The sequence below is a fragment of the Syngnathus floridae genome, chromosome 1 (genome assembly GCF_059516105.1).
Source record: "Syngnathus floridae isolate MCC-2025c chromosome 1, RoL_Sflo_1.0, whole genome shotgun sequence".
Taxonomy (NCBI): domain Eukaryota; kingdom Metazoa; phylum Chordata; class Actinopteri; order Syngnathiformes; family Syngnathidae; genus Syngnathus; species Syngnathus floridae.
Genome location: NC_142413.1, coordinates 22,561,299 through 22,573,530, shown reverse-complemented (window position 1 = coordinate 22,573,530; position 12,232 = coordinate 22,561,299). Strand labels below are relative to the sequence as shown.

The following is a 12,232-nucleotide window of genomic DNA, read 5'->3' as shown; positions in this document are numbered from 1 at the left end:
TCACAACCTCACCAACATCCCTGAATGGGAGTGCCTTTTCACCTCGCAACCTTGCTGCCTCTGCGCAGCTCCTCTTGCAGTTTAATCAAAGCAATGTGTCACTCAGAAGGCCACATCATACTGTACTTTTTAAAGAGCAGACACTTGTGTATGGCACCACCTGCCAACTCATCATCATGCCGCTTTAGGAAGTAACTCAACTTTGCAGACCTCATAAGATTGCAGTAACAGCCTTGGCTGTGTGAAGTGGCATGGACTTTAATCATGGAGAAGTTTTGTACTGGTTGAGTGTTGTATACTATTTTATACATTGGGTCCCTGGGTTTACAATCATCTGGACATACGACATTTGACCAAGAGTGTAGCATAAGAATGATTATTGCAGTTGCATTTGATGTTTTTCATGTCATCACCAGAAGTATTTTTCATCCAACTATTTACTGGATTTTTTTTATTTAACTTCTGTTAGTGATGCACTTTGCAGTTTCTGACTAACAAACAATGCTATGTATGTTGCAGCTGTAGGAACAGAACATACACAGATCATACACCAAGAATCCTTTGCGATTACATATCATGGTTATTGAAAACTACCGTATTTTCCGGACTATAAGTCGCTCTGGAGTGTAAGTCGCACCAGCCATAAAATGCCCCAAAAAGTGAAAAAAAAACCATTAATAAGTCGCTCCGGAGTATAAGTCGCATTTTGGGGGGCAATTTATTCGACAAAATCCCACACCAAAAACAGTCATGAACGAGCAACAACAGGCTAAACGATAGCAACAACAGGCTAAACGATAGGTATGCTAATGTGACAAACACAAACAAAGAGCTGAGAACGGGCCTGATGTAACATATAGAGTGATTAAGGACAACTATTACATGAATAACATGTTTATAAAACCATCGGTGTCACTCCAATTCATTAAATCCATCGATCGTTCTTTGTCAACAATGGCTGCGCGCGGCTGAGGGCGCTTGCACTTCAAAATATTCCACAGGCTCATATAACGATAGATAAACTATATTTCAAATAACTATAATATAAGCAATAATATTATCAAACCATCCGTGCACTTTAAACCCATTAAATCCATCGATCAAATTCCTCGTCCTTTGTCAACATCGCCGCGCGTGCGCCCTGACGTCAGCCTCGTCTTTATTCCACAGATCTACTATATAACTATATTGTAGCGTTAACAAAGTACAAGGATAGACGTGGGTTTGGTAAACGGCTCTTTATTCCACAAAACAAACTTCCAAGCGTGTGGAGGCGTGGACTTCCAGAGACGATAGCTCCACGGCAGAGGACCGGGCGTGCGTAATGGCCATGTCCGGGCCCCATGCACCGTTCGCGGACAGCCACTCGACCGAGTGCCGGCCCCCGACTCAGTAGAGTAGGACCGGGCGTGCGTAAAAGCCATAATAGTTTTTCATAGAAGTTTTTCTTCTATGTCACTCCAAATCCTTAATTCCTTTAAACTCTTTGTCCTCTGTGTCACTTCGAAATGATCACCGCTAATGATGCCGGTCGTCCTTACGTGGGTCGCGCCGCGCGGTGCCCATGACGTCACTTGAAATAGTAATCCATTGGTACATCACGGTTCTCCAAACTTTCTTTCTGCTGCTCGATTACTGTTTTCAGCTGCATATTTTACAACTTGAAGTTTGTAACTTGCAAAATATGACTTTCTTTTTGGTGCCATTTTTCTTAAGCCCACCCAGTTGATGAGTCACGGCCAACGGTGAAATTTAAAGCGCCCTCATCCAGTTTCGTCCGAAAATATATATTTTTTCAGATGTAGTTTTTTGTTTTGTTTATTTGGTTGTTTTATCAAAGACAAAGTCTGCTTTATTGTCGATTTTTTTTTTTTCATATACCAAGACACACAAAGAGATTGAAATTACGTTCCCACTATCCCTCGGTGAGATAGTACACATATCCATACAAGCAACACAAAAAAACCCAAGAAGGCATAAACAATGAATAAATAACAGTGTTGAATAAATAATAAATAAACAAATAATAATAAATATTAATAATAAATATAAGAGGAGCAAACAGACAGTGGACTTGGATATGGTGCTTTAAAGTGTTAATTGCTTTAGTTGATGTTTTCTCTATTTTTTATGTTTTGAATATGTTCAAGATAAAGATATAAAAGCATGTTAAGTGATCAACTATACTAAAAATAACATGGGAAGTGGTCAACTATACTTTTAAGTGATGTCTTAATAATCAAGTAAAAATTTGTGAAAAAAACACATATATAAGTCGCTCCTGAGTATAAGTCGCCCCCCCACCCAAACTATGAAAAAAACTGCGACTTATAGTCCGGAAATTACGGTAAGTAGATCTGAACTAAAATTGAAAAAATATATAATTTTCATCAACAAAATTAAATAAGAACCAAATTACTTTTAGAAAACAAAAACTTACTGATCTGTATATTATGTTTATAAAAGTAACTAAAACCATCTATGATTTGACATGTCGAAATGTTTTGTTTTCATCTTTATCATGAGTTTAAATGTATTTATTTTGTTATTGCTCTGTATGTGCAGAAGAAGGAACAGTGATTTGAGAATTTTGCTTATTACACAATACTTTTTTTCTAATCTTGCGCTCAACAAATACCCCATATTGAAAAACTAAAAGTCACGTTGAAACGAATAAAAACGGAAACACCCTCCCCAATAAAACAACTAGCAAACCTTGCAACAAACTAAACTTGCTAGAAAAGAAAACAAAACTGAATTTAAAGTGCAAACGAAATGAAAACTATAATGAAAAATCTGAAACTACTTCAACCCTAGGCCAAACTGAAAATAAATTTCACTTTTCAAAAAAAGCACAAGATTGCTCAAATTTTGTTGAAATTCAACTAAATTGTTCTCAGAATAGTGAACTGTAATGTATTTTTGTTCAATATAAGTAAATCTTTGTTACAAACACTTTCTCATACATGACAGCGCAGACGAGGCGATTTCAGTCCATATTTCTCCGGAACAAACAAATAGTTTTATTAGCACATAAAACTTATAAAGATGGTAATCCGCAAAAACGTTTTCTCAAGGACTTTTAGCATTTATTTTTCTTTTCCGTGTAGCCCTAATACTACTTTATTGTATACCCTGAGGTTCAAGACAAAGTACCTCCTTTTTTTTTTTTTTTTTTTTTTTTGAATCTCCTAACTGGTTCTATCTGGCTTTTGGTCTGGGTTTATTTCATGTTAGACAGGTCGTAATTGGTCTGAAGAGGGCTTTTTTTGTTGCGCTCTTGAAAAGAAGCGGCGAGCACCCGGTGCCTGGGTTGATATTGATGCCATCCTATACAAAGAGGAAGCACAGTAGGAAATGAAACACTTGGAAACATGCTTTTCACTGGTGGCTAGGATCCCTTAAAAGCTTCGTCTGTCATGTCCCCTCTCAGCCATTGTGTACGCTTTCTCTTGAAATGGTGCATTGGCCTGATGTAAAGTCACCCAACCCTAATCCCCTTATATCTTCTGATGAATCCCAGGCAGCCACACACAGCAGGCATGGCACCTAATTGAATTTCCTTGTGTTCACGATGAACACACACCCAGGACCTGTAAGTTCCAGTCCGTGCCTTTGATAAGCAAATGACCCCTATGGAATTGAGGTCAGCGCCTGCGAAAACAAGAGTGTGGGGAGGAAAGCTAAAATTCTGCACTCGGCCACGCTCACAATCGACTCGCCGAAGATTGAGTCCAGTGAGGCTTTGTTGAGCCCTTCTTGACTTAAGGGAGATTACCTGCAGACAAATATTTCTCGTGTGGTGTTTCCATGTGCACGTTTTCCGTTGATGCGTGAGCACGTAATCATAGGAGTAGAAATCCTATCCCGCTGCCAAATATGCTCCAAAGCAAAGTTGGATTGTACTCTTTTGGCTGAAGACAGTGCAACATGTAAGGTCAGTGAATTGGAAAACGTCCTTCACTTCCTTTTTATTCCTCCTTCTTAATTTACTGAAACTCTGCTGACTCTTGAGCCTTCAAGTCTGCCGCCAGGATGGAGGTTTTTGATAGCTTCTTTTAGGTTATTGATTACAAGACATTTTTTTCTATCTCAAAGTGCCCACAGCCTCATTCTCTGAGTGCCTCTCCTGAGTATTCATTGTTGCCTGGTTACGAAATCTATTTTCTTGCTCTTCCATATTTCCTCCTTGCAAACTTACAAATCAAGGAAGGCCGGAAAACTAACCGTGACAACACACTCACCGGACAGAAATGGCAACATCCCCGCTTCGCGTACGCCTCCTGTCGCAGCGGGCTCGCAGATGACGGGTTTCTCCTCCAGTGCTGACAGCGCTGATATCCTAAGGCCCTTCCTGTTTTTGACTTTGATTGCCTGTTGAAAGAGAAGTGACATTGATGAATGTGCCGGTGTTCCCAAAGTTGAACGAGAAGTTGAACTCCCAAATGAGTGCCCTGTGAGCGGAGCAGGTGGAAGAAGCGGAAAAAAAACCTGCACTGAGGAGATTTACCACTGCCAGTGCTGAATTTATGCATATGTGATGTGTTTGGATAATACATCCTGTCAAATGGATGAAAAAATTCAAATCAACATTTTACTTTGGAGTTGAACTCTGAAGTGCATAACGTGATGTCTTTTTGTGCTTTGATGTCAGGTCCATATAATATTTGGCCTCTTTGTTGGTTATCAAATTTGGACAAAAATTTGCAGAGCGTTGTGGCCTGAGCCAGCAAAAACCCTATATAGTTTTGGTACGAAATCCCCAAGAATATTAGCTGTGTCCTGAGGCTGAGTTTGTGAAACATGATGTAACTTCCGCATCACGTGTCCAAATGTTCTTCCAATCCAGCCTTCAAATCTGGCCTTGGGAATGTAACAGCCATGGCTAAGATCAGCTTGTTTCTCATTCACTTATGTACAATGCACGTCACATGCTCACTCATACTATTGAGGGACATGGTTTTGGTCAGTGGCTCGAGGGGGTGGGGGTAAGATGAGGCTACATTTAAATCTTGCCAACAGTTTGAAAAGTGCAAATTGCCCCTCAATAACAGATGGCGCGTTTGACTTCATTTCATTGGGAAAACTAGTACATGAAACTTATTGAGAAAATGTAGGCCAAGCTTTTTGCCATTTGTCAACATGAAAATGGTGGTGAACTCCACCTGTGAAATCTTTGTTCAATTTTTTATATTGTTGCTTTATTGGCCTATTTTCTTCTTCTTTTTTTTGTCAGTGGTCTATGGTATTGTGCCTATTTTAAAGTTACTTTGTGGACATTTTGCATATAAAAAGAGATATCTGGTTTTAAAAATGTTGGCCAGTCTTTAACTTGAGGCCTTTTTGCACCATTTTGCTCTTTCACATATGTAACGAATGGCATCAGTTTAATAAGACCAGGTCTTAATGCTCCAGATCAAGCACCAGCATTTTTATGCCGCAAGCAGAAAATCAACAAGCAATGTCACCGTTAGAATCGTTTATGGTCTGAAACAGCATCAAGATAGAATTGTTCATATCCGTTTATCGATGCATCAATGATCTGATTCCTTTCAACGCCCTTACTTTGAACTATCTAGACGTGTCGAAATGCACATTCAAGGTTTCGTTTTTAGAAATCTGCTTGCTGAATTGCTGGATGGATCTAATTTTTCTTGGGAGGGAGGCATGTCTTTTTACAAAAACATGTTTGCAAGGATCACTCATGCAGAGATTTGGCATCTTCTGCAAAATCACTCAGAATTTTTTAAAATTTATTCTCAGCATAAGATTGATTCTCCGAGGTTTCAATTCATAGCTAATTCATGAATTCAGCTCCGGGCAGAGATCAAAGAAAATGTCACATTTTTAATTCTCACTTTACGGGAATGCCTAGTGAATGCTTTGTAATTGGAGGACATGCAAATTACTGCTTATGTGTTCCATTTTAATAACAATTTGTCGGTAGCTGATTATACAATGCATTTGAAAAAAGTATATTGGGGTTATTATTCAAATTACAAGATATTGAGCTAGTGTCAGTATTAATCGCTATGAACGTGCATTGCTGTTTTCCTCACCAACATTGTGATTATTCTGTGCTATGACTTAATTGGGGAGAAATTGGATAGATTGGCTCACAACAGTGTTTCTTTAAGGTGTCAGACACAGCAAGCATGAGGTAATTATGGAGACGGGAAGAGATAAGGAAACAGAACGCAATTACATTGGCAAGCAGAGCTTCAAATTGCTCCTTTTAGAATTTCTCACCTCAGGTTGCTATTGTTCATGCATTGCATCTCCTTTCCTATCTTTTATTCTTTTCACCCTCTGGCTGAAAGACAAGGAGAAGTTTGCATTAATCAGATACATTTTTCCAGCCTTGCTAGGCACTGAATGTGTGCTGTTAGTGAGCATCGGATATACTGTATGTCTTTTGATATATGGCAAAAGATATGCATATACAGTATAAACTGCCCTGCGCTCAGTCTGACTCGGAGCCATTGAATTTTTTAATGCTGCACTATATTTCGTCTCTGCAGCTTTACTGCATCGTCTGAATTTGTATTTTACTTTACATGCAGCTTTGATGGGAAAGCTAAAGTCAAGATTGATTGTAGTAGATTTTTTTTTGCCATGCACTGTTATTTAGCAGTGTTGCATACCAGATATTTGTTTTGCGTAATTTGAGTGGCATAAAATTTAATTTCTTGTTTTTCAAAAGCATTGAAAAATGACTTTTGACTATGTCGCCGATGATATGTAAAATGTGTGGAATAACTTTGTTTGTTTGTTTGTTTGTTTGTTTGTTTGTTTGTTTGTTTGTTTGTTTGTTTGTTTGTTTGTAAAGGCTTAAATAAGTATTTGACTGTTAACATTTGAATGTTTCATAGTACTTTGTTCTCTTGTATTTATTTAACCAAAAAAATAGACAAAAAGCATAATTTTATTCATCCCGGTTTTGAGCGATTATATCAGCCTATTAAATCGTTCGAGCAATTAATATGAATTAGCAGCACAATTAATATGAATTAGCAGCACTATTATTTTAATAGCACTAAATCACAACCTTGCAAAATTCAGACCTTTCCACTTATAGCTAACAAAACAAATTCCATCCATCCATTTTCTGTACCGCTCTGTCTCCACGGGGGTCACAGGCATGCTGGAGCCTATCCCAGCCGTCATCGGGCAGGGGGACACCCTGAACTGGTTGCCAGCCAATCGCAGGGCACGCAGAGACGAACAACCATCCGTACTCGCACCTAGGGGCAATTTGGAGTGCCCAATTGGCCTACCAAGCATATTTTTGGGATGTGGGAGGAAATCGGAGTGCCCGGAGAAAACCCACGCGGACACGGGGAGAACATGCAAACTCCACACAGGGAGGGCCGGAGGTAGAATCAAACCCGCACCCTCCCAACTGTGAGGCGGACATGCTACCCAGTGTGACACCGAGCCGCCCAAAAAAACAAATTCCAGGTTGTTTAATTTTACACTTAGTGGGTGGACAGGCACGCCAGAGACCCAACTATTTGTACAAGCAATTAAATGTGTTTTTACGTTGTCGTTGTTTTAAGTGTTTCATGCACTTTAATGAACATTTAGCATGTTAAAAGCTTACTTAAATGTGTCTGTAAGGGTAATAAAAGTTTTGTTTGTAGCTTACTATTTCCAAAACCCTCAGCATTCTGTAACTAATTATGTTTGGCCTGTATTTTATAGTTTGTTCAGACCTACAGTATGTGTATGACAGGAGCAGTTTTATATCTCCTATGTACTGTACCAATATGTATTAAGCGTGCATTTAATATGATATTTTAAGAGGTATAATTGCTGATTTGGGGGAGCGAGGTTTGCTCTGCTTCATTTCTTCTCTCCAGGTAATGTCCATTTTGTTATCTAGGTATGTTTTAACTTTAATTGGCTGTCAGTCAGCCACATAGAGGCAGGCAAAAGTACTGAACTCAAATGACCAGTATCAATTCCAAAGAAACTTCCTGAAATGTACACATTTGGTTGTATGAAGGTTTCTTTAACGTCATTGCTGGATGCCTGTCAGAAGATAGATCCTGTCATCAAGGCCAATGCATTGCTTCCATTTGTTTGCGGAAAACAACAAAATTTCTCGAACCCACGCAAGTGCTTCACATAATTGCTATATAGATTTGATGGTCTGATAGCTGCCACTTAGACAAGATCCCACCAACTTGTGGATGGAGCTGAAAACGATCACCGCAGACAGCTCAAGTGTGTGCGAAATGCAGGAGTGTCACTAAGTGCTTTTATGCAAATGGCAATTGAAGAGCGACACTCCATTGAGACTTAAATATCCAGCCGGTGTATATGCACTGCTTCACCGGTCTGGCAGATGTGTCCTCTGAGGCTGCCTGGAATGCTTTGTGTTCATATGAAAGGTTGAAAACCTCTCTGGAAAAGACCCCAGAGAGGAAAGATCAGATGGAGTGAACGGGAAACTAAAGGGAAAATGGGGATATCTCTTCATCAAATGGCGAAAAAGTAGGACACGAGGGCACTGCTCAAGATGAAGAAAATAGGTCCTGATTGGATTATCAATACAAGGTTAAAGGAAAATGAAAGCTTGTCTCTCCAATATGAACTCAGCACTCTTGACAAGATGGAATTCTATTACAGAGAAGATTTGTTCCAATATTGTTTGGTGTCCACCGTGATTGTCTTTTAGCAATGAAGTTAAAAGCTAGATTTAATTACCAGCATTGTAACTTTAGTGAAGCTGGATAGGCAGAGTTATTTATCTGCTTTTTTTCCCTCCTGCATTTCTGTGTTCCATCCCAACTATTGCGGTTTTATCCGCCTTTCAAATGGCACCAGTGATGCCTGCAGGCTCTTCTCGTTTTCCTCAGTTAACAAGCACTCTGTTTATATAAAATTTTTGCTGCTTGTTTTTTTTTTCTGCACTGATTTCCAAATAACATGACTAAAATTGTGCAAAATGCATACAGCATACTATAACTTACCTGCTTAAGATTTCATTCTGGCTCGTCTGTTGACCATGTTTCCATGTTTTTGTTTTATGCTTTGCAGCTCTGCCTGTCATGGAAGTGACAATAGAAATCACCAGACAGCAGGTGGAGAAGATCTTCGGCCTCGATGAGTACTGGTGTCAGTGTGTCGCCTGGAGCACCACAGGAACCCAGAAAAGCCAAAAAGCTTACATCAGGATTGCTTGTGAGTGCACTCAAAAGTTATTACAGCAAAAGTCCAACACAATATGTTCTGTGGCATGGGTTGACTTCATAGTTGGTTCAGTTTCAATACACAACCCCATAGGAAAATAATAATCATCTATTCCATAAGTCGGGGGTGTTAAACATTTTTTTTCCGCAGGCTGCATCGTAGTCATAGGTTCCTTTGGAGGGCTATTATGACTGTCAACGCCTTATATAATATACAGCGTAGGCTACAAAACAAACTGATGAATAACTAGTTTTGAAATCAGAAACTAGTAAAAATTGTTCAAAGATTTTAAAAAGGCGAATGCTAATAAAAATTGCTCGCAAAGACAATTTGTAATTTTATTATTGACACATGAAGTTGATGCACAATTCGTCCTCGCAGGGCACATATGCTGTGGAGGGCCTATCTGGCCCCCGGAGCTTGAGTTTGACACCCATGTCAAAAGGGAATTCATTTGCTTCCAAAAAAACATTAACCACTGCATAATCAAAATAGAATAAAATAAAAATACTCACCCTTTGAAGAAGTACAAGAGAAGTGGCAAGAGCATGTTTGTTAAAATAATAGTGATTGACACAGACAGTATTGATGGTTGTGAAATAAAATCCACATTTTTAGCTGAGTAAAAATGTGTTTGTTGACAAGCTTCTCTGGCCATCAAATGCTGATCATTAAGCATTATGATTTCAGCTGCAGGCTCTTCATGTTAGCCTCTACTTGGCAAACTTGTAATTGCTATTCAACCATTTTTGTTGCACACTCATCAGGACCCTTCTGTGGTAGCATGCACAAATCAAAGAAACTCATTTGAAATCCGACAAGGCAGCATTTGCTGTTGTTTTGTGTGATAGTGTGTGGTGCTTGTTTAATTCTTGTGACCGATTTGACCAGCAATCTTTGGCTGGACTCCAACTTGTATAATTTTTGGGGCGTTTGACTTTGGAGGTTCCAATGTACCATGAGATTATGCATGAAAATCTGCAGAAGAGGACACTGCATATAACTTAATGGGATGGAATAAGGGCATAATAATCCGCATTGTGTTATTAGTGACCTTTATTTCCTCATGCTTCTCCTTGCAGTGATTCTTCCACCTTGCAGGGAGAGGCGTTTGAAAAAGTGGCACACTAAATTTCCGCATTCATGACCATATTTTTCACGAGACAGACTGTACCAGCGATGATCCAGATGAAAGTAGCTGAGTAAAAACAGATTCCAAATTTATTGCAATGTACCAACCATAAATCTGTCTGGGGAACAGAGGCGCATCCTCTGCTGCAGCCTCAAAGCTTTGTTCGAGGAAGTCCTTTTCCGTTTGACTATTTTAAAGCACTCTGTCTGTTAATTGCCACATAAATATGCATTGTTCTAGACTCAACCCCCCAAAGAGGACCTTGAGAAAGCATGCTTCTTCACAAACCTTGTTCGAGGTTTCAGGCAATCATTCGAGCTGGATGATTTTGAAAAATAATGTAATTGTGATTCCCTCTCCACCTCAATATTGCAATTGGGATTGAGTATATTATTTATTACAAGGTCGCCTTCTCCTATACCTTGTTAACAAATACAAACAATAAATAAATTATTGTATTCCAATAAGTAATTTATTATTTATTCTATCAGATGTTTTAGTCTTAGGCTATGCTGTTTTAGTCTTAGGCTAAACATAAGGCAAATGAACCATAAAATATGACTTATCTATTTGAATTCAATGAATTTTCCAGCCCTAATTTTTACGCAAGGCGATGAATGACGCGTTCTCATAAACTCTGTGTTCATATCATTTATGTCTCCTATGGGTGCTTAGACCTCGCATCTTGTGTACGGGCTTCATTTCATTTGCGAAAACACTCCATCTTAACGCTCCTCTGAGGACAGGCTCTCCCATTAGTTAAAAGGAATTCACCAGCAGCTCGCAGCCGCGCCCTCTGCCCCTCGCGACACGGCAACGCATCGATTCACTCTGAGTGCAAACCTGGGGCGGACGCATCAAATTAGTGCCAAGCTGCTAGCTATCAGTGCCTTGTCTGGCTTATCGGATGCAACCATCCCAACCACCCATAAAAGAATGAGCGGTGCCAGCCATACCTGTGTAACGCTCAGCGTGACTCCTGGGCAAATACTGCATATAGCAAGGCTGAGTGCAAGAGTGAAAGTATTCAATGAGATGAAATGTGAAGCCTCATGCAGCCAGCCAAGCTTGCAGGAGCTCTTGTCCAGGTGCCTCGGGGCTTTGTTTTCGTGTGGCTGCTCCAAGCCCTCTTACAGATGGAGGCTGCAGGCAGGCGGCTGCCGGAGAGAGTGGGTGGCGCGCGAGGGAGGAAGGAAAGAGTGAGCGGTAATGCAATTGCTTTTGCTTGATGCCGGGCCCCTCTGGCAGCAAGACAAGCATCTCTGAAGCAGCCAGGCAGGCTGTAATAAGCAACATGGTTGGTGCCACCAATCCCTGCGTGGCTTCGGGGGCCAACTGGAGTGCAACGCGCCCGTGAACATTTTAGAGATTTAGCTTGGCGGAGCTTTCATTTACACTCCACATGCAGTTACAAATAGCCTAATTGATTGCCTTTCTTTGTGTTCTCTCATCAGACTTGAGAAAGAACTTTGAAGAGGAGCCTCAGGCGAAAGAGGTGGCATTGGACCAGGAGGTGTCACTGCTCTGCCATCCCCCCGAGGGAGTGCCACAACCCGAGGTGAAAATATATGGACGGTATTTATAGGCCCGCGTCTAGCATCCATTTAGTCTTTCGTCACCAAGAGGACAAAGGCCAAATGGAGGCTCAGTGATCATCTCCCTGGCATCTCTCCGGCTTTCACCGGGGAACAGACAGCCCATATGGATAAATTACACCCCTAATTACCCCCTTTTATTGATTTATTATCCCTCCCACATCTCCAAGTTGCCATATATCACATGGGCTCGTCATATCACCCAGGATAAGCTGGGAGGCCTCAACCTGCATTTGGCGTCTCAAAAGACCCATCTATTATAAATGGCTCAGTTTGCCTCACTTTTTATCGGTCTCTTTGCTAGCTT

The 12,232-nt window shown here is 40.3% G+C and overlaps 1 protein-coding gene and 1 long non-coding RNA gene across 8 annotated transcripts in view; one reads left to right on the top strand and one right to left on the bottom strand.

Moving 5' to 3' along the window:
* Positions 1-9,130, bottom strand: part of LOC148404642 (uncharacterized) — a 39,547-nt gene extending 30,417 nt beyond the window's left edge. For all 3 annotated transcript variants that reach the window (XR_015860961.1, XR_015860959.1, XR_015860957.1), the window contains exons 1-3: positions 8,979-9,130; positions 6,250-6,313; positions 4,245-4,374 (exon numbers count right to left, since the gene is read on the bottom strand). This is a non-coding gene — a long non-coding RNA (uncharacterized LOC148404642). The remainder of the gene's footprint in view (positions 1-4,244; positions 4,375-6,249; positions 6,314-8,978) is intronic.
* Positions 1-12,232, top strand: part of unc5a (unc-5 netrin receptor A) — a 161,182-nt gene that overhangs the window by 88,468 nt on the left and 60,482 nt on the right. For all 5 annotated transcript variants that reach the window (XM_088387621.1, XM_088387638.1, XM_088387630.1 and 2 more), the window contains 2 exons: positions 9,046-9,189; positions 11,785-11,888. In XM_088387621.1, the coding sequence (XP_088243747.1) occupies positions 9,046-9,189; positions 11,785-11,888 (248 nt within the window). The remainder of the gene's footprint in view (positions 1-9,045; positions 9,190-11,784; positions 11,889-12,232) is intronic.